A 26,384-nucleotide genomic window follows, 5' to 3' on the forward strand; every position below is an offset into this window, starting at 1 on the left:
GTATATCTGGAAAATAAATTTTTTCTGCAGCGTGATTAAGTTACTACTTTCATCCATCCGATCATAATTAACGGTTGAAATTATTCAAGGTTGATTTTTTCATTGTGATTTAAATCAACGTCCGATCTTAAATCAATGGTTGATATTCATTACTGCATGCAAGAGTGTAATTTTCCTACGGTATTGAATCTTGATCCATGTATACCACTTACTCAATACATTATCAAATTAAGTTTAAACTATGATAACAGATTTATTTGAGAGTTCAATCTTCAAGAAACAGAATCGTAAATGAATTCTTAGAAATGTCAAAGTCAATTAAAGAAATTGAAGTTTTATATGGACCAACTTAATATTATGAAAAATATCACTTAAGCGACAACGACATGTACTTGCATTGGTAGAACACGTTACCACTATGAGTAGTCAAACACGGTTTATCTAAAGCATAGTCACATAGACACATACATTCATAATTCCATACATATAATATATTGATTAATCTTCAATATCATAGTTTGTTTAATCATTGAAAATGTATGCAACAAGATTACTTTCCATGTACAAAAGAAATCCTAGTGCTCTTTCAGATCCACCACCATCAGGACCAAATTCAGGTTATCTTGTGATATTTGATGAAGAAGCTCAAACTTATTCTTGTTTTGGTTTATGTAAGGACAAAAGAATCAAGGATTTCCCTTTCCCTCAGAACAAAAATTTAAGCATCTTATATTCAGTAGGTGAAAACACTTATTCAGAAGAAGCTATATTTCTTCCTGTATTGAATCAACCATTGTCTTCAAATCGCTACTATGTCATAAGAAGGAAAGGGAAAAATCAAGGGTATGTAATCACTTTCAATTTTTTTTTGTCAAAATTAATTTTGCATATTGATTAACCTTTTAAGAATAAATTTAGAAATTTTTGAAATAAATTATAAATGTTTCGAAACTAAAAATTTAACTCTTTTTTATTGCTCTCATAAGTAAGTCTCGTTGTAGATCACCCGACCAAATGAAAATGAAGAAAATTCAATTTAAGCAATTATATTTTCTTTTCTTCTGTTTAATTTTGTAGTGGCCGCAGTGTGCCATATTCGAGTGGTATTCATACCATATCAGCGTGGCCGTAATAGTCATAGAGGGTGTAATTTTTGGCTGATTTTCTAAAGTGCAATAGTTAGTTATACTGTAACAATTGAACTAGGTTGTTTTATTCTGAGAACTCGTGGTAGATCGTCAGCCTTTCACAATTTTAGTCAGTTTCGCAAAACGTTTTAATCAGGAGGTCCTAGTCTGTGACTTAACCCAGTAATTTTTTGGTGGCATAGTTTTTGAAAACCGATTTTTAAATCGAAAACGACATTAATTGACAATAATTATCCATATCTTGTTTCACACATAATAAACCAATGAGTTATATTGTTTGCTTCAAACTTAATTTGAAATTTGAATTAATTCAGCCAAGCTAGCACAAGTTCAAAGGAAGAGGACAAGAGCTCATGTTTATGCTGTAGTTTTGTCCATGATGTTAAGCCGAGACCTTTAGAGCCTTTCGACGATTATCAACAAGTTGAAATAATCAAGAAGAGATATGGTTTTCAGGCAAAATCCATTGCATCGGATGGAATCCCACCTGGTTTATTAAGGGAAAAAGGGTGGAGTCTTTATGCTAGTACTCCTCACAATTACCATTTAGAACAAGCTTTAGGTTCAAATGATTCCTTGCGTTCCAAGCTACCAAATTTCGACTTTCCATTGTCCAATGGTCGTTCTGAATCAGTGGTTGTTGGAAAGTGGTATTGCCCTTTTATGTTTGTGAAGGAAAGAATGAAATTAAAGGAGCAAATGAAGATGTCAATGTTTTATGAGCTAACACTTGAGCAACGATGGGAGACAATATTTTCAAAAGAAAATGAAACCAATGGAGAGAATAATGTACTTGTAGATGTTGCTATTCAAACAGAAGTTGCTAAGGTTGGTGGAAGGGAAGCTGTTTGGGATGAAAATAGATTGGTTGATGGAGTCTTTTGGTTTAGGAGTGTTGAAGATTTAGGAAAAGAAATAAGTGTTGGCTTGAGTTTGGAAGTTGTTAAAGCAATGAAATGGGAACAAGAAAGATTTGGATGGATTGCTGGAAATGGAAGACAAATGAGGGTAACAAAAGTTGAAGAGTTTGATGGAACAAATAAATGGAAGAAATTTAGTTGTTATGTGTTGGTTGAAAGTTTTGTATTGAAGAGAATGGATGGAAGATTGGTTCTAAATTATGATTATAGACACTTACATCAAATTAGGAGCAAATGGGAATAGCTATTTGTTTTCCTCAAAAACATATTCTTGCTTTAATCTTTGGTTTTCTGCTAAATTGTGTACTTAAATATTTTAGTTCTAGTTATTTTGTAGTATTATATACTATATATAAATTAGGCTAAATTGTACTTTTGGCCCCTATGTTTTAGAAAGTTACGATTTTGGCCCATATGTTTCAAAATAGCAGTTTTAGCCCTTATGTTTACTCCCTTTTGCAAAAGGTCAATTTTGACAAAGTCAATGCTGATGTAGCAGGTCATTGAAGTGACTCAGTTGTCACATCAGCTTTTTTTATCACTTATAGTGATCGGTAAGTCGTCAATGGCAGCCGACTTACACCATTTTGATAAAATTTTTAAAAACTACAATTCTTTAGTAATAAACTCTAAAAATTACACTTGTTTGGTAAAAAAATGCACGAGATACATGCAGATTTCACCCAATTTCTTTTCTTTTTTTTTCTCTTTTCAATTTATAAGTGACAAAAAAAAGCTGATGTGACAGTTGAGTCACTTAAGTGACCTGCCACATCAACATTGACTTGGTCAAAATTGACCTTTTGCAAAAGTGGGTAAACATAGGGGCCAAAACTGCTATTTTGAAACATAGGGGCCAAAATTGCAACTTTCTGAAACATAGAGAGCCAAAAGTGCAATTTAGCGTATAAATTATTTATGTAATTTTCAAATATATATATAAAAATAGAACAATACATTTTGGCTCTTTTACATTGCATGAAAGGTCAAGGAAGACACAAAAAATGATCCAAGTTAGACTTGACTGATGCAATAGATGTATTGTGGAGACGTCTTGGTCACTTGAAATTAAAAAGTAAAGTATGTACGTGAACTTGCTTGTTGAGCTACGAAAGTATGTGAACAGCATTGGTGGGAGTATATTGATGACATTGTCGATGTTGATGCATATTGAAATTGTGGATTTAGGGCGATTGTATCATTACTTGGATATGTGGAGTCTCAAAAGGATGCATATCACATTTGTAAGGGTCGGGCCATTCGAGGGGCTGTCACTCTAGGCCATCACAGACTCACAGTCGGCCAGGTTCATGGTTTGCTTTCCAAGAGTTGGAAAGTACTCGTCAATCCAATACCATTACAATAAGCTTCTATAATGTTTTTATGGCATTTTTTAAGTTAAATAAGCTTCTAAAAAAATTTTAGTCTGCTCTATTTACAAAAATAGTATATGACCTTAGTAAGCTAGGCTGGTTTGACTTATTATCACCCCTAAGTTTGTGTGGAATTGTGAGGAAGAGTGAAAAATGGAAGACTTTTTGTATATAAAGGCAAAATGGTCAATTTATTAAAAACATTGGGGTGAAAATATAATTATAATTGTGGGAGGTAAAATTTTCTACCATAAATGATGGACTAAACGGACGAGGGATTTGGATTTGCTGCTGTCCATATATCCCACAGTTACACACAGTTGAGAAAATCTGAACCATTAAAATCATCCAATGTACCAGATTGTGTCTCTCCCATATTTTATAGTTTTTAACGCCTAGATGACGTCACACCAAACCAGTCACTGCAAACTAGATCGCGAAGGACGAAGCGGCGACACGACCGATCAACCTTACAACGGAACAACGGCAGGACAAAACGACATTACAACGGAGCGACAACACGACGGACAGGCGTCACAACGGCGTAACGACAGAATCTGCAGCGGATGTTTCAACTTGTGAAATAGATCGATGGATGGAGGAAGAGGAAGGGGTGGAGCTACCGACTCCGACGAAATTGGTTTGGAATTGAATTATGGAATTGAAATTGGTCGGCACATAAATTTGTAAAATAGTTTCAAGTGTTAATTGTGATTCCTGTAACAAATTAGGTGTGTGGAACGACGTGATTTTTCTCAACGGTGAACTGCGTGAATTTGTTGCTTTTCCTTGGAGAAGCATTTTGATACGTTGGATTGGTTTAACGGTTCATATTTTTTTAACTGCGTGTAACTGTGGGATATATGGACAGCAGCAAATCCAAATCCACGGACGAGGACGCACAATAAACCCATTTTATTATCTCTAATAAAAAATATAACTTTAATTTTTATGTAGTTACTCATATTTTAGCTATCTGGGTGAAACAAAAAGTATTTCAAATATCCTTGTCAACTTACACTAATTTAAAAGTACGTACAAATTAAGTCAGATGACACCTTACTTGATATCGAATAAATGATTTATATTGAAATATAACACCCTATAAATTTGATATATTACTAGTTTGGAGCCCGTGCCAATCACGGGTATACGTATTTTTATTTATCTTATTTTATAAATATGAAATTTTTGGTATTTTATTTTTTTTGCACAATTTTTATTTATCTGTTTGTGATTGGTCTACAAACAGTATTAAATATAGAAAAATTAATAAATAATATTTATAAACCAATCAAAATAATTCATTTCACCAAATATATTAGTACATATCCACGTAATATGTGTATAGAAATAATTCAGCTTAATGTAAACAATTTAATTGAAATACACAAAGTATAAGAATATATCTGTGACCGACAACGTTGAGACATGTTATATTATTCCAAAAGATTCATAATCTACGAAAAATAAAATAAGTTATAATATATTTTTACAATTGTCATACATCATTGTTGTATGTCTCAATAACACTGTAAAATGATTTATTGAGCAACGAATAAGCATCTTGATCAAGTATGACAAACATTGCACTGCCAGAATCATCACATACACGATAGTTGATTTTGAACCTATACAAAATGTATACACATATTAGTTAAAATGTATATTTTTTAAGTGTTGTATGTTAAAAAAAAATGACGATTGATATCCTCATTTTGAATTTATACCTACGGTTGACACGAAGAACATGATGATTGCACTTGTTACAAAAGTACATATATGAATCACGATACACGCATGAGCTACCACCAATCATCTCCGTAGATATATCGGTCAGATTACTTTGTATAATTTCTCCTTTTTTTTATATAAGCAAAGAAGCATAGGATTAATGTTAGGAGAATGTTAACATGTGCACCAAATGCACATGTTAAGGAAACAAAAATAGAAAGTATTAAATGTTGAAGCATTAAATTTTAACTTTTTAAGTATTAAATATTTGTATTATTAAATGTTAAATTTCTATATTAAGATACCTTAACATGTGTCTTATATGCACATGTTAACAACACCCTTAATGTTATTAGATGTCCCTCTAATATCTACTAGTCACTATGATGTCTTATATTTCTCTTAATATATTTAAAAATAAATTTATTATATATAATTAAGAGATTAATTTATATACATTCACAGCCTTTTTACATGTTCGTCCAATCAAATAACACTATAATATCACTATTTTAAATTAATTTCTAAAACATCTCTTCAAATATATCTACTAATATATATATTTCAATTTGATGCATGTGAAAAAGTTTCAAACTCCCCTGTGTATGCAAATTAAATCATAATTATAATTATATTCAATCAATTAAAACTTCATTAAATAAAAACATCAAATAAAACTTCTTAGAAATGATCAAGTCAATAAAAGTTAAACAATGAAATTTTTATATTAATCGAACACCAAAATTCCATTAGGCCACAAGAACATATGTCCATGCTTATGTATAGGAAAGGTCACCCATTTGTGAATAGTTTGTGAAACGCGTCTTGCTCTCTGCCTAACAATAATTATTGATAATCCATATTATTATATCCAAATCCAATCAATGAAATTTGATCATTCAACAAAGTTCAAACTACATGTTTGACATAACACTATATAAAGGCCATAGACATATGTAATTATCATAATCATCATATAATCATCTAAGTATATATACACACATTATATACTGTTAATGAATCTTTAAGATCATAGCTTAAACATAGTTTAATCATTGAAAATGTATGTGATGAAGTTAGTCATTACATGGAAATAAAGACCATTTTTAAGTGTTTTTTAGAGGTTTTTGACCTAAATCATGAAGAATAAGACACTGATTTGAAACTACATGCAAAGGAAGATAGCAGATGAAAATTGGTGGAATTTGTAGTATTTTTGCGCCTGGGGCGGAATTATTGGCGCCTGGGGCGGAAACATTGCTGAAGAAGCTGGTTTGCTCTCTGTTTTGCCGTTTCAGGCGAAATTTTGGTGCCTGGGGCGAAACTGCTTGCGCCTGGGGCGGAAATTCTGTGCCTCAGGCGGAAAACGTTATTTTTGATCAGTTCTATAAAAGGGAAACATCAGATCTGGATGGGGATCGAATTTTTGACACTAAGAACAGCATTTGGAGCGATTTTGGAAGATCAAGAGCGACCAAGCAAGGATTCCAGTGTGGAAACACATCAAGATTCTTCTTGTAATCATGCTTTCTTTCATTTTAATTGATGTAATTTCTGAATTTGCAATGTCTAGCTAAATTCTCATGATTGGTCCTTAGGTGATTCTAATTACTTTTGATCTTGAATTATGTGATTGTCATATGATATGATTAATGAATTACGAAGTTAGTTTCTATTGATTGTTCTTTGTTCTTAATGCTTTACATGATCTGATCAATAGTGTGATGATTTCAATTGTTTGTTTTACCATGACCATGGGAATAAATCATCGATCTAGGAATAATTAATCAATTAACTATCACTTAAGACATTTCGGATTGTTAATTGAGATTTTATGATTAAAGTTTTTCTTCCTCACATGATCATAGGTCTTACTAAGAAATTAGGGATTGATGATCATGAGAGAGGATTATGTTACCAAGACATTGGGCATAATCACTTGTGTTTTAATCAAATCATGAAACTAATTTGAATAATTCGTTATCATACATGACATTACCAAGAGAAATAGTAATTAGATGACCCAAAAAGGACCAATCGCTTTTCCTACATCAATATAAACACTAAAGCAATTCCAAAGTTTAAAAATTTAAACTTGAAACCAAACAAGACCCCCCTTTACAATTTATGTCACTTTACATAAGTATGTCTCCAATTTACAATTGATTTACAACAATCCCTGCGGAAAGAACGATTTTATTATACTACTTGACGGCTATTTAGTACACTTGCTAAATTTCTATCAAGTTTTTGGCGCCGTTGTCGGGGATTGTTGATTAAATCAACAAGGCAATTGATTCATACTTTTTAAATTTTATTGTTTTATTGATTAAGTTTTTGTTTATGTTAATTATAAAAAAATATATATACAAAAATAAGTTCTGAATTTTATTTTCATTTTCATTCTTGTGTAGTGCAGTTGTTTCTTAAGGTATTTTCTGGTTGTTTATGCAAGGTAGGAAAGCAGCAAGAGAACTTATCTTTGATCCTGAAATAGAGAAAACAGCTAAAGCAAACAGAAAAGCAGTTCGGTTAGCCCGAGAGGTTGCCCGGTTAGCAGGGGTTGCACAATAAAGTAGTGAAGAAGTGGTTTCTAGTCCAGACACATCGGACAACGAAGCCAACATCATGGCTGGAAATCCACCACCGCCTCCACCAGTTGTGCCTGAAAGGACGTTAGGTGACTATGGGCAAAGAAACAATGGAGAGCTTGCCAATCTGGGTTTTCAACCTAGGAATCATGTGTCATTTGATATCAAGAATTCAGTGCTCAGCGCCCTCAAAGAGAATCAATACTCAGGGGCAGAAACACAATGTCCAAATCTCCACCTGGAGCATTTCTTTGAAGCTTGTGACTACACAGACCCACCAGGAGTATCTGAATCAGATAAGAGATTAAGGCTGTTCAAGTACTCGCTAACTGGAAGAGCTAAAGACTGGCTGGACACAATACCACCTAACACCATCACTACTTGGCAAGAGCTAGAAATGAAATTCATGGATAGGTACTTTCCAATTCATAAGTATCTTGACAGAAGAGCTGACATTACAAGTTTTGAGCAAGGAGACTCCGAAACATTATATGATGCATGGGAAAGATTCAAACTGTGCCTGAAAAAGTGTCCTAAGCATGGGCTCGATAATCATACTCAAATGCAGCATTTCACACAGGGATTGAGAGCTCAAACTAGAATGTTTCTGGATGCATCAGCAGGTGGATCTTTGAAAAATAAAAATCAAGCTCAAGCTAGAGAGTTGGTGGAATCCATGGCTCAAAATGAATACAGAGTTGAAAATGATCGTGGTGCAAAGAAGAAGGCAGGCATGCTAGAGCTTGATACTCAAACTGCTCTCTTGGCCCAATCTACATTGATGAATTCTCAAATGGCAGCTGTGTTGAAACACATCACTAGCACTTCCAATTCCCAAATGCCAGTCATGGCAGCTAATGAAGTGAAATGTGATTTTTGTGGACAAGGACATGCTAATGGCCAATGTTTTCCTGAAGGGTCAGAAGAAGCAAAGTACCTAGCCAACTTCAAAAGGAACAACCCAAAGCATGATCCATATTCAAACACTTATAACCCAGGTTGGCGAGATCATCCAAACTTTGGTTGGGGAGGAAATCAAAACTCAAATCAATCTCAACAACAATCTTCTTCACAAAACTCTCAACAAAGGAGACCTTCTCAATTAGAGGATACACTTACTCAATTCATAAAGGTGACTCAAGGGAACTTCGAAGCTATGAAGGTTAGCCAAGACCAAATGAAAGCTAACCAAGACATTGCTAACAAGAATCATGAAGCTTCAATCAAGAACCTAGAAACTCAAATGGGTCAATTGTCAAGGCAATTCTTGGCTACTCAAAATAATGGCTTTGAAGGTTCTACAAAAGATAATTCTGGTCTTGAAAGCTGCAATGCGATCAATTTGAGAAGTAGAGTGGTTCCTTCACCTGAGGTTATGACAAAGAAGAAAAGTGAGTCGAGTGAAGATGGAGTGAAAGAAAAGAGAGAAGAAAAAAATGAGAATGAGGGTGAAGTTGAAAAAGAATGTGGAGTAGAAAATGAGATTGAAGGTGAGATAGAAGAAGTAGTCGAAAATGAGAGAGAGAAAAAAATTCAAAAAGAGAGTGATGAGAAGTTAGTTGAAAAGAACCACACTGTTGGTGTTTTGATTGGCTACATTTTGCAAAAGCCAACCAGCCAGATGCTGAACTGAGATGCTGTAGCATTATAGTACAGCATACTGAAGCTCTGTTTTCGTGCAGAATTTTTATTTCAAATCTGAGTCAAGATTTGCTTCAATTATACATTCAGGCACATGCGTCTAGGCAAGACGAGACTTACTCAGCAAGTTTTATTGAAGTCGGTCAAAGGAAAGTGATTTAAAACAAAAATATAATTATATTATATTTTTGGCGTTTTTTTTGTTTGGTACAACATGAAACAAACAAATTATATTTTTGAAATTAATTTAGGGTTGGGCCGCAATTCTCACAGCTGTACAAGTCTGAAGACCTAACTTGGACATCAAGACAATTGAAGACTATAAATATGTGAAGCCTCAAGCCTTTACAACTCGTGTATTCAAAACCTTGTCTTTCATAAAGCGTGCGTTTTTTTTAAGGTTTTGGTTGTGTGTTTTTTGTCAGCCTTTCTTGTGTCAATCTGATGCAAGTTTAGGACTGTGTTTGTGTTGTTTATTGTAAGCTACTCCTAAGCTTTGAAGCACGGAGTTAGCGTGTGTGATTCACTCATAAGCTTTTAAGCAAGAGTGTGGTCTAGTTTCTAGGAGAGTATCTCCATCTTGATTATTATTATTGACAGCAACATGGTACGTGTTGTTAGAGGGAATTTGGGACGGGGTCTCATTATCTAAGAGGTTCTTAGGTAGGATTGCACGGGTAGTGTCTAGGTGATAAGTCAAGTACCGGGTGTTGGTCGAGGGCTTTGAACTAGAGCTATTATAGTGGATTCATTCCTGGATTGGTATCCCCCAGAGTAGGTGACGTTGCACTGAACTGGGTTAACAATTTCCTGTCTTATTTATTGTTCTGAAATTTATTTATTTATTTACTGTGTTCTGTGACTGTCTTGCTGCAACGTGTGCTATAGCATCTTGTGCAGCATTGTGTTCACTGCGTGCCAGATTTCAATTGGTATCAGAGCAGGCACCCTTTCTGGTTATAGGGTGAGCTCCAGGGAAAATGTCTGGCAACATTGAAAAGGAAGGAGGGCTTGTAAGCAGACCACCGCTTCTAGTTGGTGTCTCCAACTATGATTATTGGAAATCGCGCATGATTGCTTTCCTAAAATCTATGGATAGCAAAACTTGGAAGGCTGTTCTGAAAGGATGGGACCCCCCCGTGGTCATTGACAAGGATGGAAAGCCAACACTTAAACTAAAAGCTAAGGAGGACTGGTCTAAAGAAGAGGATGAGCTTGCTTTGGGAAACTCAAAAGCATTATATGCATTATACAATGGGGTAGATAAACACATCTTCAAACTAATCAAAAAATGTGTCTCAGCAAAGGAAGCTTGGAAGATTCTTGAAACTGTTCATGAAGGTACTCCTCAGGTAAAAATGTCTAAATTACAGATTCTTACTACTCAGTTTGAAAATTTACGTATGAAGGAGGAGGAAACAATTCAAGATTTTCATATGACTATTCTAGACTATGATAATCAATTTGATGCTTTGGGGGAGAAAATTCCCGAAGAAAAGTTAGTAAGAAAAATGCTTAGATCACTTCCAAAGAAATTTGATATGAAAGTCACAGCTATGGAAGAAGCCAAAAACATATCTGAGATGAAGCTGGATGAACTGGTTGGATCACTCCAAACTTATGAAAGTGTTGCAAATGGAAGAAGTGAAAAGAAAAATAAGAGCATTGCCTTCTCATCTAAAAATAATGAAGAAGAACTGGAGGATGAAGAAGAATCTAATGAGAGTATCTCTGAGGCCATGGTGTTATTGGGAAAACAATTCAACAAAGTTCTGAAACGAATGGATAAGAGACCCAGATCAAATTTCAAAAACAATGCTCCAAGCACTATGCGCAGCAATGAGAGTCAAGGAAAACCAAAGGGTGATGAAAAATCAAACTTAAACAGAAACATTAGATGTCACGAATGTGAAGGATATGGTCACATCAGACCTGAGTGCCCAACATATCAGAAGAGAGCAAAGAAAGGACTAACTGTCAGTTGGTCTGAGGATGATGACTCAGAAGATGATACAGCATCTGTAACTGCTAAACATATCTCAGTCTTAACAGGTATTGTTACATCTGATACAGAATCTGATGATGGAGAGGTAACCTATGAAGAGCTTGCTGCATCTTACAAGGAACTTTGTCTTAAAAGTGGAGAAATCTGCAGGGTTATTGAGAAACAAAAGGTAACCATCAATGAGTTAAAAGCAGAAAAATCTGAGAATATCTCAAAAATAGAGGAACTTCAAAAGAAGGTAAATTTTCTATCCTCTGATCTTGAGATCTGCAGGGTTATTGAGAAACAAAAGGTAACCATCAATGAGTTAAAAGCAGAAAAGTTTGAGAATACCTCAAAGATGGAGGAACTTCAAAAGAAGGTAAACTATCTATCCTCTGATCTTGAAGAAGCTAAAGAAGTCATTGAAAAATTAAATACTGACATTTGGCGGCTGAGAAAATTCTCTGACATGTTGTATAAAGATGATGAGCATCTTGACAAACTTCATAAGGCTGATGGACAACTGGAGGAAATCTTAGAGAAAAATGTTCGAAAGCCTAGAAATATTGGGCTTAGCTATGAAAATGTCAACAAATTCAAAAATTACAGTCCTAACCTCATGTACATGGAGCCTAAAGAAACTCAAAAGCAAAGGATGCCTTATCAGAAGCCGCAGCATCATCAGCAGCATCCCATGTCAAGAAATAGAAGAAAGCACCACGCTTGGAGATGTCATTACTGTGGTAGAAAAGGGCACATAAGGCCTTACTGCTACAAGCTATATGGGTACCCTAACAGACGTCCTCATCACAAACCTGTTTCCACAACTGCTCCTACTCAACAAGAATGGAAACCTAAAGGAGAAAATGAGAAGAAAAGTGATACAACTCAACCTGAAGAAGAGATTACTGCTCTGATTGCTCACACATCACTTAGAGCTTCATCAAGGGAAGACTGGTATTTCGATAGTGGCTGTTCAAGACACATGACCGGAATAAGTAAATTTCTTGTTGGAATAAAGTCTTATTCAGCTAGCTTTGTTACCTTTGGTGATGGTGCAAAAGGAGAAATTGTTGGGATAGGGGAGCTCAGAAGTAATAGCTTGCCTAAACTAAACAATGTACTGTTAGTAAGAGGATTGACTGCAAATTTGATAAGTATTAGTCAACTATGCGACCAAGGAATGAAAGTAAACTTCACCAAATCTGAATGTCTGGTTACAAATAACAAAGGTGAGATTTTGATGAAAGGTGTCAGATCAAAAGACAACTGCTATCTATGGGTTCCCCAAGAAGAAGCAAATATGTCAACATGCTTAATCACTAAAGAAGATGAAGTAAAACTATGGCACCAAAAGCTTGGTCATCTTAATCTAAGAAGCATGAAGAAAGCAATATCTAAAGAAGCCATCAGAGGACTGCCAAATCTCAAAATTGAAGAAGGTAGCATATGTGGAGATTGTCAGATTGGAAAGCAAACCAAGATGCCACATCCAAAGCTGCAGCATCTTACCACTACCAGAGTTCTTGAACTTCTACACATGGACTTGATGGGTCCTATGCAAACTGAAAGCTTGGGAGGAAAAAGGTACGCATATGTTGTTGTTGATGACTTTTCTAGATACACCTGGATAAATTTTATTAAAAAGAAATCAGAAACCTTTGATGTGTTCAAAGATCTATGTATTCAACTTCAAAGGGAGAAAAACAATGTGGTGTTAAGGATCAGAAGTGATCATGGTAAGGAGTTTGAGAACTCCAGTTTCTCTGACTTCTGTGCCTCTGAAGGCATCATACATGAATTCTCATCTCCCATTACACCACAACAAAATGGTGTAGTAGAAAGGAAAAATAGAACTATACAAGAGTCTGCAAGGGTAATGTTACATGCAAAGAAGCTTTCACATGGTTTTTGGGCAGAAGCTATGAATACTGCCTGCTATATTCATAATCGTGTCACCCTGAGATCTGGAACAACAACTACTCTATACGAATTATGGAAGGAGAGGAAACTTACTGTTAAGCACTTCCATGTGTTTGGTAGTAAATGCTACATCTTGTCTGATAGAGAACCAAGAACCAAAATGGATCCTAAAAGTGATGAGGGCATATTCTTGGGATACTCAACAAATAGTAGAGCCTACAGAGTATATAATAATAGAACCAAAACCATGATGGAGTCTATAAATGTGGTAATAGATGACACCTCAAGTGAAACTGCTGAAGATGATGCAGAAGATGCTACAGCATCTATACCAGGTGATGTAGATTGTGAAACTACTAATGAATCAAAGAATGATACAGAGGTTACTGCATCTGACCAAATCTCTGCTACTCCAAAGAAAGGACCTTCTACTCGTACTCAAAAGAATCATCCTACAGACCTGATTATTGGTAATCCCAATCAAGGAATTACTACTAGAAGGACACTTGACATAGTTTCTAATGCTTGTTTTGTGTCTAAATTTGAGCCAAAAAATGTGAAGGAAGCTCTGACTGATGAGTTCTGGATAAATGCTATGCAAGAAGAGCTAAATTAGTTCAAGAGGAATGAAGTTTGGGACTTGGTTCCTAGACCTGAAAATGCAAATGTAATTGGTACCAAATGGGTCTACAAGAACAAGTCTGATGAAAGTGGAACTGTGACCAGAAACAAGGCAAGGCTGGTTGCACAAGGATATTCACAGATTGAAGGGATAGATTTTGATGAGACTTTTGCTCCGGTTGCTCGTATTGAATCCATTAGATTACTTCTAGGAGTGGCATGCATTCTAAAATTCAAGTTATTCCAAATGGATGTGAAAAGTGCCTTCCTCAATGGGTACTTAAATGAAGAAGTATATGTGGAACAACCAAAGGGGTTTGTTGATCCAAGCTTTCCAAATCATGTTTACAAATTAAAGAAAGCTCTTTATGGATTAAAACAAGCACCTCGAGCATGGTATGAAAGATTGACTGAGTTCCTTACTAGTCAAGGCTACAGGAAAGGAGGAAATGACAAGACTCTATTTGTGAAAGAAGATCAAGGCAAATTTCTAATAGCACAAATCTATGTTGATGACATTGTCTTTGGAGGAATGTCTAGTGAGATGGTACAGCATTTCGTGCAGCAAATGCAGTCTGAGTTTGAGATGAGTCTTGTAGGTGAACTAACCTACTTTCTTGGGCTCCAAGTAAAGCAGATGGAAGATACTATTTTTATCTCCCAAAGCAATTATGCAAGAAATATAGTGAAAAAGTTTGGTATGGAAAGTGCTGCTCATAAAAGAACACCTGCAGCAACCCATTTAAAGCTTACCAAAGATGAAAAGGGAGTTGATGTAGATCAAAGTCTTTATAGAAGCATGATAGGAAGCTTATTATACCTTACAGCCAGCAGGCCTGATATTACTTTTGCTGTAGGAGTATGTGCTAGGTACCAAGCTGAGCCAAAGATGAGTCATCTTGCTCAAGTGAAAAGAATTTTGAAGTATGTGAATGGTACATGTGATTATGGGATCTTGTATACTCATGGTGAGAACTCTATGCTAGTAGGATATTGTGATGCTGATTGGGCAGGTTGTGCAGATGATAGAAAAAGCACCTCAGGAGCTTGTTTCTTTTTGGGCAACAACCTTATATCTTGGTTCAGCAAGAAACAGAATTGTGTATCCTTATCTACAGCTGAAGCAGAGTACATAGCTGCTGGTAGCAGCTGCTCCCAGCTATTATGGATGAAACAAATGTTGCTGGAGTACAATGTGGTACAAGATGCTATGGCATTGTACTGTGACAATCTTAGTGCCATCAATATTTCAAAGAATCCTATCCAACATAGCAGGACGAAGCATATTGATATTAGACACCACTTTATTAGAGACCTAGTTGAAGAAGGTATTGTGACTCTTGAGCATATTGCCACTGAAGAACAACTGGCTGATATTTTTACTAAGGCTCTAGATGCGGTCCAATTTGAAAAATTGCGAGGCAAACTTGGGATTTGCCTATCTGAAGAGTTATAGCAATTATTGCAAGTGTGGCGTGCAGTTTTCTCTTCAACTTATTTAGTAATGCACGCTGTTATGGGTAATGTTGAAACATCTGAAGATTTGGTAAGAATTGTGTGTTTGTTGATGATAAGGATGTTTCTTGTGGTGAGAAAGTATTTGTCAGAGAAAGTTATGTGGTGTTCTCCCCTACTGTGTTTAACATTTGTTGGTAATGATATTAGCGCTCCAATTGAGGTCAAAGATGACTCTGTGTTGGAACATGTCAAGAAGAGTGTTCCTGAGAAAGATGCTGCACATGATGCTACAACATCTGCAGCACGGGAAAATTTGGATAACATCTTGATACCCGAGTCTCCAGATGATGTTATTGTTCCTGACAAAGAAAAGGGTTCTGAAGCAACTACTACTGATAATGTTTTTGTTCATGATATCTATGTGATCCCTTATGTTGATGATAGTGGTAAAACTATGTCTGTTCCTTTGAATGTTGATGAATCTGCTGAGAAAGATTCAAATGTTATTTATGTGGACAATCTCAACCTTACTGAGAGGACTCCTGCTCCTAGTACTAGGAGGTTAAGATGCAATGCTGGTAAGAGTGTGTCTGTTTATAGTGTTCCTGTCAAGACTACCAAGGAAAAGAAAATATATGGTCTTAAAAGACAGTGGAGTAAGGTTACCGGGTCCTCTGAGCCAAAGAAGAAGCTTTTTAAGAGGAAGACTATTTCCTCTAGTGATTCAGAGTTTGAGGAAGACCAACATGCTACAACATCTCCTGCATCATCCTCAAAGAAGTCTGTGATGAAAAGAAGGCTTGCTGTGGAGAGGAATTTAAGTGAAGATTTTTTACAATGCCAATAGCTTGTTGATTTGATTAATGCAGCCGGATTAATGAAAACTGCAACTGGGCTCTAACTACTCATTCCAATACTCTGGCCACAGGTTTGGCTCGGTTTATATATGTTGTAGGGACCAGATCACCTTTTGACTTTGGTTCTTATATTTTTGATGAAACTGTTCTAGATATTAAGTCATGTGCTGTAAAGATGCCTATAGCCTTCCCTACACTGATGGGTGATATTGTTCTGGCACAACATCCTGGCATCTGTACTGAGGCTGATAAGAGAGGTTGTGATTTGTCTTTTGTTTTAGACTGTTTGAGTAACACATGCTGCAGACTGTGCTGCATCATCTGTCAATCAGTCAACTGATGTTTTGCCTATAAAGCAAATGATTGTTGACCTCAAGGTGTTCTCCAATGTCAGTCCTGGTGTTCTTGATGGTAATGCAGGTGGTGATACTGAGGTAGAGGAGGAGGACTCTGACGCAAGTCCTTCTATGTGACCTGCTTATGCTTTATTTGCATGTCCTTTTGGATTTTAATTTTGTGGGCTACGCCCTGATGCTCTCTGGATTGTAACATGCATAAATCCATGTCTTTGGGTTCGATACTCCAGGTTTTCTATGCCCTGATGGTTTGTATATGCACTTTATGAGTTCTTATGCTCTGATTCTCTCTGCACTCTATGTTTCTCTATGATCTGATAACTCTGTGGAAGTTCTGCTCCTACTGTGTGATACTGACTTTATTTGTCAGAATTTATGGCTAAAAAGGGGGAGTAATATCTGTTGTGCATGATGTGATGAAAAATGCTATAGCATCTAGTATAGCATGTTTTATGTGATATGCATGTTTTGAGGGGGAGTATAGCATGTTTTATGTGATATGCATGTTTTGAGGGGGAGTGAATGTTTATGCATAAATTGAGGGGGAGTAGGTAGAATTTATTTTTCTACTACTTTTAATATGCATGCTTATATTGGAATATATTTTTCCTATTCTCTGTGGCGTTGCTTAAATTTTAAGGAGTTTATTTCTCCGATCTTGAATCCACTATGTGAGAGTTTATTTCTCTCTATCTGTACTTTGAGGCTAAGATGTGTTATGTTCCGCTGTTGCATGCCTCTGATGCTTACGTGCTAGCTATCTATTCATCTGATGAATTCTTTTACTTTCTTTCCTAGTTGTGTGCGTATGTTGACTCGAAGGAAAGTTCAAATAGCTTAGCATCGTTCTACTTTCTTTCCTAGTTGTGTGCTTATATTGACTCGAAGGAAAGTTTAGACTGTATCTCTCTATGCACTGGCCTAAGGTTGTTTTAGCCAAAATTTGCCAAAGGGGGAGATTGTTGGTGTTTTGATTGGCTACATTTTGCAAAAGCCAACCAGCCAGATGCTGAACTGAGATGCTGTAGCATTATAGTACAGCATACTGAAGCTCTGTTTTCGTGCAGAATTTTTATTTCAAATCTGAGTCAAGATTTGCTTCAATTATACATTCAGGCACGTGCGTCTAGGCAAGACGAGACTTACTCAGCAAGTTTTATTGAAGTCGGTCAAAGGAAAGTGATTTAAAACAAAAATATAATTATATTATATTTTTGGCGTTTTTTTTGTTTGGTACAACATGAAACAAACAAATTATATTTTTGAAATTAATTTAGGGTTGGGCCGCAATTCTCACAGCTGTACAAGTCTGAAGACCTAACTTGGACATCAAGACAATTGAAGACTATAAATATGTGAAGCCTCAAGCCTTTACAACTCGTGTATTCAAAACCTTGTCTTTCATAAAGCGTGCGTTTTTTTTAAGGTTTTGGTTGTGTGTTTTTTGTCAGCCTTTCTTGTGTCAATCTGATGCAAGTTTAGGACTGTGTTTGTGTTGTTTATTGTAAGCTACTCCTAAGCTTTGAAGCACGGAGTTAGCGTGTGTGATTCACTCATAAGCTTTTAAGCAAGAGTGTGGTCTAGTTTCTAGGAGAGTATCTCCATCTTGATTATTATTATTGACAGCAACATGGTACGTGTTGTTAGAGGGAATTTGGGACGGGGTCTCATTATCTAAGAGGTTCTTAGGTAGGATTGCACGGGTAGTGTCTAGGTGATAAGTCAAGTACCGGGTGTTGGTCGAGGGCTTTGAACTAGAGCTATTATAGTGGATTCATTCCTGGATTGGTATCCCCCAGAGTAGGTGACGTTGCACTGAACTGGGTTAACAATTTCCTGTCTTATTTATTGTTCTGCAATTTATTTATTTATTTATTTACTGTGTTCTGCGACTGTCTTGCTGCAACGTGTGCTATAGCATCTTGTGCAGCATTGTGTTCACTGCGTGCCAGATTTCACACACTTTGAAGAAATGTCAAAGCTTAGAAGAGAAGGATAGCAACAAAGGGCAAAACACTTCATTCCATGCCAAGTTGCCGTATCCGCTAAAGATGAAGGCTAAGGAGAAAGAGCACCAACACTTCAAAAATTTCATGAAAATGCTTCATAGTCTCCAAGCGAATATTCCTTTTGCAGAGGCTTTGGAACAAATGCCCATATATGCGAAATTTACGAAGGAGCTTTTGACAAAGAAGCGAAAACCTCTTGATGATGAGACGGTGGACATGACCGAAGAGTGTAGTGCAATAATTCAAAAGAAGCTTCCACAAAAGAAGAAGGATCCGGGAAGTTTCACCATTCCATGCTCTATTGGAAACTTACATGTTAGGAGAGCTTTATGTGACTTGGGTGCAAGCATCAATTTGATGCCCTTATCTATGATGAAGCGCATCCCGGGTGCCGTGGCTAAACCGACAAAGATGCAATTATCTCTTGCCGACCGGTCAATTACCTACCCACATGGAATTTTACAAGATGTTTTGGTAAGATGTGCTGAATTTGTATTCCCGGCTGATTTCGTGATTCTAGATATGGAGGAGGACGCTGAAGTTCCTCTCTTGTTGGGAAGACCATTCTTAGCCACCGGAAGGGCTCTAATTGACGTCGAGATGGGTGAGCTCATGTTTCGTCTAGACAATGAACAAGTATGCTTCAAGGTGTTTGAAGCAACAAAGTTTTGTGGAGTGGTACCCGAATGTTTCAAGGTGGATGTGTTAGAGGATGTGGCAAAGGATGTGAGAGAAGAAGAATGAGATCATGAAATTGAACTTTTTCTTCAACAATTGGATGAGTGCCAAGTAGCGGAAACGCTAAAAGTGGAGGAGACATTGCTAGTGCAGGAAGAGTTTGAGCCAAGTCCTCCGGGGTTGCAAGAACTTCCTCCTAATTGGAAGTATGTATTCTTGGGAGAAGATTCAAAGCAACCGGTCATACTTAGTAGCTTGCTTACTCCTTTGGAAGATGACCTTGTTAAAGAATTGGAGAAGGATTATGACACTTCGGCTTGGAATTTAAATGGTATAATCCCTGCCTTTTGGTTGCACAAGGTGTATAAGGAGGAAGAAGTCAATCCGGGTGTGGGTGCTTGTAAAATTGTTAACCCTCCATTGGAATGTTTAGTAAAGAAAGAAGTGACGAAGCTAGTTGAAACCGTCATGATGAGTTTTAGGAAAAAGAGTGTGGATGATTCTAAGGAAGGTCCAAAAGGAGCACGAAAGAAGAAAAGAAAGAAAGGGAGGAATAAGCATATAAAGTTCATTCGCCGTCCAATAATAGTGAAATCATTGCTTGTTGATCAGAATAATTATCGGTTGAAGAAAGAGCAAAAGAGGAGTTGGGGTGAAACAAGTCTGAAATATCCTCCCTAATTTGAAGTCATGGACCGTCAAGCTATTGACGTTAAAAGAGCGCTGCTTGGGAGGCAACCCAAGGTTTTATTCACTAAACAATGTTTTTCTTTGTTTTTGTTTTGTGTTTTGCAGGTTCAAGAAGACAATAAAGGAGTTGGAGTATAGTGCATTCGAAAGCTGAAAAGAAAAAAAAAAAAAAAAAGAATCAGGTTTTCAGATATTACCTTCTCCATGTGTACTTTTTGGCCTGCTTCGTGCGTTTATGTTGAAGTTGTTACTTGCTCTTTATTGGTCATGAATAAATACTTGTTTTATTTGTTGTTTTCCTTGAATGTCTTAGTCTTTTTGAAAACCTCACACTATTTGAAATTTGTTTGGCTATCATCTTAGATTCAAAATTGTTGACCAAATGCATGATATGAATGTGTGATGTTTTTAATTGTTTCTGATGCATCATAGTGATAATTTAGGCAAAGCTTAGGGACTCTCACAAATATTGACCATAGTTTAATCCAGCAAAACCGTGAGATTTTGAGCCCAAACACTGATTTCTTTAGATGATTATGAGAATTCCACACTTAGCTATGTCTCTAGAATTTGCGCATGTTCTCTTTAATTGATTTATTGTTGTGATGCACACACGAGGCAAATTGTTTGGTACCTTGAGCCTGTTCTAGCCACCTTTATCATTGCTTATCCTTTGTTTAACCCCTTTGAGCTTAAAGAAAAATGTTTTGTTTGTTATCTGACCCAAGTTATCAAAATAATATATAAAAAAAAATGATTTTCTTGGAGAATTAGATACCTTTAGTGGTTTTTGCACAATGCATGTCACTAAGTTTGGGGTTGCTTTTGGAATTAGCAACAACTTAAATTTGGGGTGGGTATACTAGAGAACTAAAAAAAAAATTATGAAAGAAAAATTCAAAAGTTCACCGAGAAAAGAAGTTCGAAAAGAAAAAAAAAAATAATCATGGTGATCTTCTTGAAAACAAAAAGAATTCCTTGAAAGAAAATTGTTCTCTAGTATCAATTCTTACAAAGTAGGGTGGGGTGTTGTATCTATTCAATTTAGTGGTATCTAACTTCAAGTTTTTTTACTCACTTACCAGAAATGCCACCAACCACCTTATAACCAGGCCACGTTATAACCTATAAAAGTCCTCTAATGTGTGTGCTCATGACATGGTGATTGATTTTTGAGAATGTCTGCAAATTTATAGTAGTCTAGTTATGATGTGTTGATTGAGTGAATATTACCCTTAAACAAGAGAGTCGGTGAGGGTCTGAAGAGATTAAGTATGGTCAATCTTTGTTTGATGCTCTTTGTTTTGCCTAAATTTGAAACTGTGTGTATTTGAATCATGACGAAATTGATCATTGAATTGTTATGCAAATTACGTCTAACTTGATTGGGTTTGAGTTTGTCTAGCCAAATGGATTGAGGTAGTGTTTTGTTTTCTTAGAGATTGAGATATTCCTTGAGGACAAGGAAAAGGTCAAGTTTGGGGTTGTGATGACGTTAGTCATTACATGGAAATAAAGACCATTTTCAAGTGTTTTTTAGAGGTTTTTGACCTAAATCATGAAGAATAAGACACTGATTTGAAACTACATGCAAAGGAAGATAGCAGATGAAAATTGGTGGAATTTGTAGTATTTTTGCGCCTGGGGCGGAATTATTTGCACCTGGGGCGGAAACATTGCTGAAGAAGCTGGTTTGCTCTCTATTTTGCCGTTTCAGGCGAAATTTTGGTGCCTGGGGCGAAACTGCTTGCGCCTGGGGCGGAAATTCTGTGCCTCAGGCGGAAAACGTTATTTTTGATCAGTTCTATAAAAGGGAAACATCAGATCTGGATGGGGATCGAATTTTTGACACTAAGAACAGCATTTGGAGCGATTTTGGAAGATCAAGAGCGACCAAGCAAGGATTCCAGTGTGGAAACACATCAAGATTCTTCTTGTAATCATGTTTTCTTTCATTTTAATTGATGTAATTTCTGAATTTGCAATGTCTAGCTAAATTCTCATGATTGGTCCTTAGGTGATTCTAATTACTTTTGATCTTGAATTATGTGATTGTCATATGATATGATTAATGAATTACGAAGTTAGTTTCTATTGATTGTTCTTTGTTCTTAATGCTTTACATGATCTGATCAATTGTGTGATGATTTCAATTGTTTGTTTTACCATGACCATGGGAATAAATCATCGATCTAGGAATAATTAATCAATTAACTATCACTTAAGACATTTCGGATTGTTAATTGAGATTTTATGATTAAAGTTTTTCTTCCTCACATGATCATAGGTCTTACTAAGAAATTAGGGATTGATGATCATGAGAGAGGATTATGTTACCAAGACATTGGGCATAATCACTTGTGTTTTAATCAAATCATGAAACTAATTTGAATAATTCGTTATCATACATGACATTACCAAGAGAAATAGTAATTAGATGACCCAAAAAGGACCAATCGCTTTTCTTACATCAATAAAAACACTAAAGCAATTCCAAAGTTTAAAAAATTAAACTTGAAACCAAACAAGACCCCCCTTTACAATTTATGTCAATTTACATAAGTATGTCTCCAATTTACAATTGATTTACAACAATCCCTGCGGAAAAAACGATTTTATTATACTACTTGACGGCTATTTAGTACACTTGCTAAATTTCTATCAGTATGCAACAAGACTACTTTCCATGTACAAAAAAAACCCAAGTGCTCTTTCAGATTCACCACCATCAGGACCAAATTCAGGTTATATTGTGTTATTGGATGAGGAAGCTCAATCTTACTCATGTTTTGGTTTGGCCAAGGACAATAGAATCTTGGATTTTCCTTTCCCTCAGAACAAAAATTTAATAATCAATTACTCAGTAGGTGAAAACAGCCATTCAGAAGAAGCTATGTTTCTTCCTGTATTGAATCAACCATTGTCTTCAAATCGCTACTATGTTATAAGAATGAAAGGGAAAAATCAAGGGTATGTATTATTTAATCAGTTTTTCTATATCAAGCAACTTTTAATAGTTTTTTTGCTTTTAAACAAATCGAATTTTATTTATATAATATATATGAGATTCATTTTGAAGTAATATGCTAGAGGTTGAGGGTTCGATTCTCAGCTTTATTGTAAATAAAAAATTAAAAAAAAATCGTAGTAACCTACAATGATTACATTAAAATCAACGGCACCACCAACCCAACACGGGCTAAAAGATATAGTAATAGAGGTTATTGCAAAATTAATTTTAATATTTGAATTTATTTCAGCCAAGTTAATACAAGTTCAAAGGAAGAGGACATGACCACATGTTTATGTTGTAGTTTTTTCAATGATGTTAAACCAAGATCTTTGGAACCCTTAAATGATTATCAACAGGTTGAAATAATCAAGACGGGTTATGGTTTTCGTGCAAAATCAGTAGCATCAGATGGAATTCTCTCAGGTATATTAAGGGAAAAGGGGTGGACAGTCGACGCTAGCACTCCCCGCAATTACCATTTAAGCCAAGCTTTAGGCTCAAATGATTCCTTGCGTTCCAAGCAACCAAATTTTGACTTTCCATTGTCTAACGATCGTTCTGAATCGATCATTGTTGGAAAGTGGTATTGTCCTTTTGTGTTTGTGAAGGAAGGAATGAAATTAAAAGAGCAAATGAAGATGTCATTGTTTTATGAGCTAACACTTGAGCAAAGATGGGAGAAGATTTTTTCAAAGGAAAATGGAAACAATGGAGAGGTTAATGTGCTTATTGATGTTCTTATTCCGACCGAAGTTGTTAAGGTTGGAGGAAAGGATGCTGTTTGTTGGGATGAAAATAGATTGGTTGATGGAGTTTTGTTGTTTAAGAGTGTTGATCAAGATGTTGGATTGAGTTTGGAAGTTGTTGAAGGAATGAAATGGGAACAACAAAGATTTGGATGGATTGCTGGAAATGGAAGACAAGTGAGGGTAACAAATGTTGAAGAATTTGATGGAACAAAAAAATGGAAGAAATTTAGTTGTTATGTGCTAGTTGAAAGTTTTGTGTTGAGGAGAATGGATGGAAGATTGGTGCTAAGTTATGATTTTAGACACTCACATCAAATTAGGAGTAAATGGGAATGATTATTTTCTCAAATATCTTACTTTGATCTTTGGTTTTCTTCTGAATTGTGTGCTTTAATATTTGGTACTTGTTATTTTGTATAACAAAGAAAGAGAAAAAGAGTAATTTAATTTAATCCATGAAATTATTTTCATATACATCGGATATTCTAATTTTAAGAAGAGTTCACTATAAAATAGAGGTTGCTACTTAAATAGTGCTTTAATATTTGCTTTAATATTTATTTATGCTTTATCAATGTCCAAAACTTCTTTTTGGTATTTTTGTAAATACCAAAAAAAAAACATAAGTAAAAATACCATAAAATACATAAGTAAATATCATAAGTAAATATCAATGTATAAATCTTTTGAATTCGTCAAAAAAAGTTTCAAACATGTATAAAGCACTAGCCAAAAAAAGAACATGTATAAAGCATTAATTAATTATGTACCCAAAAAAAAAACATTAATTAATTAATTAATTAATTCAAAGTTTGAACGTATTAACCCAACCCGTGTTGAAGAAACTATAGACATATCATTGATTCATGAAGCCAAAATAAATTGCATCCCAAATTATTTCCATGTTACCAATTTTGCTTCTCGGTTTGAAATCGCATTAGAACTAGTATATCAAAACTAAATAATGTACTAATGTCTAAATACCATTCATCCAATAATAATATGCTACCTATGGATATTTAACTTGACTAAACTAAATAATTAATCACATGCATTAAACAATAAAGTATGTAGTTTAATTATCCTTCCTCACATCGTTTCAAATTTTCAATCCTTAATTAGCATATGAATCGGTGCAATCCCCTCACTGCAAAGTATGCATATGAATTATCTATTTCCTTATTCATCAAGATATTTGCATTAACTCAAATATTTGTTAAATCAATAACCCTTCTTATAAAGCTTCTGGTTTCATCAAATTCAAAAACCACAACCTCATTCTCAAACATTAGTCCAACATATATATAAGTTGTGTATAGTTTGCTATACTTAATTTGTACCATGGCATCCAAATCCTCTAGCAATATCACTTCACAAGATCAAGGTGATTCTTCCCACACTAAAAATGTGTGGAACAAGAAGGAGAATGAGCAAGATCAATCCTCAAACTCTAATTCCAATAAGTCAATTGATTTCGTCAAGCTATCGAAAGAGGATTCGGTTTTCAGGTCGAAGGTGCATGAGTATGAATTTTTTAGCCCTATTCAAGTTGGTTCATCATCTTGTCCCGCTAACAACAACGAAGGGGAAAATGAGAACAATGAGAAGAATTCAGAGTCAAAGTCTTTTTCATGTCACTTTTGCAAGAGACAATTTTCTACTTTACAAGCGTTAGGAGGACATCAAAATGCTCATAAGGCAGAACGTGCATTAGAAAAGCAACGGAGACAAAAGTATGATGATGGTGCTTCAAGTTTAGGGCAACCTCGCTTTAACCCTTATTTTAGTTATCCTAGTACTCTTTTTCCACCTTATAATTATAGGGCACTTGGGGTTAGAATGGAGTCGATGATTCGAAAACCAGCTTATTTTAACCCTAAGGTTATCCACAATAGTTTTGGGTATGGTCATAATGCTATATGTTTGCAAGAGACATTACACCCTTCTCTTGTTAGCATGAAAAATAATATTAAGGGTGGTAATAGTAGGGCTGGAATTCTAAGTATTAATGGTGGTGCAACTACATCAAGGATTGAAGATGGTGCAAATAATAAAATTGGTGCTATTCTAAAATTTGGAGATTCTTCTACAAGTTCAAACTCAAACATAGACAAGAATGATATTCAACAATCAAAGTTCAACATTGAAGAACAACCCTCCAATTGTGAATCTTCTGAGCTTGATTTGTCCCTTAAGCTTTAAACAAGTTTTTTTATCTTTTGTTTCCATATATGTCAATGTTCTTGTTAATTTGATTGCTATACTCTCTAGTTGAAGTTACTATGTCTTGGTATTTATTTTTTTAAAAAGCAATTATTATAGTTTGAATCATGTTCTGATTACTACATTTTTTTTCTTCCATCTATGATAAATGCTACAAACCTAACACTATTTTTTTTCCGGTGAAGTTTTATTTGGTGCAAATGCTGAATTCTTACCCTCCTCCATTGTTTTTTCATTTGAAAATATATTGTTTAATTTCATATTCTTTTGTGTAATTTCTTACTCTTCCTCAACATCAAACATGTTGAGCTTTTGTCTGTTTCTATGAACCTGAACCTTCGTTATCATGTTAACAACCGTCTAATCTAGTTTGAGGGTCAGTTCTATCATCAAGTGATTTCAGCCCTCCCGAT

At 35.4% G+C, this 26,384-nt stretch overlaps 3 protein-coding genes across 3 annotated transcripts; all 3 read left to right on the forward strand.

Moving 5' to 3' along the window:
* The first annotated feature begins 423 nt into the window (after nucleotides 1–423).
* On the forward strand, nucleotides 424–2,489 carry LOC123906790. Its single transcript, XM_045956787.1, has 2 exons — nucleotides 424–843; nucleotides 1,463–2,489. Exons 1-2 carry the CDS (start codon nucleotides 536–538, stop codon nucleotides 2,310–2,312), a joined length of 1,158 nt encoding a protein of 385 aa, XP_045812743.1. The 5' UTR covers nucleotides 424–535; the 3' UTR covers nucleotides 2,313–2,489.
* A 17,497-nt stretch (nucleotides 2,490–19,986) lies between these two features.
* LOC123904372 lies at nucleotides 19,987–24,084 on the forward strand. Its single transcript, XM_045954046.1, has 4 exons — nucleotides 19,987–20,040; nucleotides 20,092–20,118; nucleotides 22,652–22,956; nucleotides 23,247–24,084. Exons 1-4 carry the CDS (start codon nucleotides 19,987–19,989, stop codon nucleotides 24,082–24,084), a joined length of 1,224 nt encoding a protein of 407 aa, XP_045810002.1.
* Nucleotides 24,085–25,089: 1,005 nt separating this feature from the next.
* On the forward strand, nucleotides 25,090–25,950 carry LOC123904373. The gene has a single exon (XM_045954048.1). It carries the CDS (start codon nucleotides 25,090–25,092, stop codon nucleotides 25,948–25,950), a length of 861 nt encoding a protein of 286 aa, XP_045810004.1.
* Nucleotides 25,951–26,384: the final 434 nt, after the last annotated feature.

The sequence above is a fragment of the Trifolium pratense genome, linkage group LG2 (genome assembly GCF_020283565.1).
Source record: "Trifolium pratense cultivar HEN17-A07 linkage group LG2, ARS_RC_1.1, whole genome shotgun sequence".
NCBI classification, from domain to species: Eukaryota; Viridiplantae; Streptophyta; class Magnoliopsida; order Fabales; family Fabaceae; genus Trifolium; species Trifolium pratense.

What these genes read in the sequence shown, in the direction of transcription:
- LOC123906790 (XM_045956787.1), top strand. Translation starts at nt 536, where the DNA reads ATGTATGCAACAAGATTACTTTCCATGTACAAAAGAAATCCTAGTGCT. An exon ending in AGGAAAGGGAAAAATCAAGG is followed by an intron (nt 844 to 1,462) that starts GTATGTAATCAC and finishes GAATTAATTCAG; the next exon opens with CCAAGCTAGCACAAGTTCAA.
- LOC123904372 (XM_045954046.1), top strand. Translation starts at nt 19,987, where the DNA reads ATGGACCGTCAAGCTATTGACGTTAAAAGAGCGCTGCTTGGGAGGCAA. An exon ending in TGCTTGGGAGGCAACCCAAG is followed by an intron (nt 20,041 to 20,091) that starts GTTTTATTCACT and finishes TGTGTTTTGCAG; the next exon opens with GTTCAAGAAGACAATAAAGG. An exon ending in ATGAAAGGGAAAAATCAAGG is followed by an intron (nt 22,957 to 23,246) that starts GTATGTATTATT and finishes AATTTATTTCAG; the next exon opens with CCAAGTTAATACAAGTTCAA.
- LOC123904373 (XM_045954048.1), top strand. Translation starts at nt 25,090, where the DNA reads ATGGCATCCAAATCCTCTAGCAATATCACTTCACAAGATCAAGGTGAT.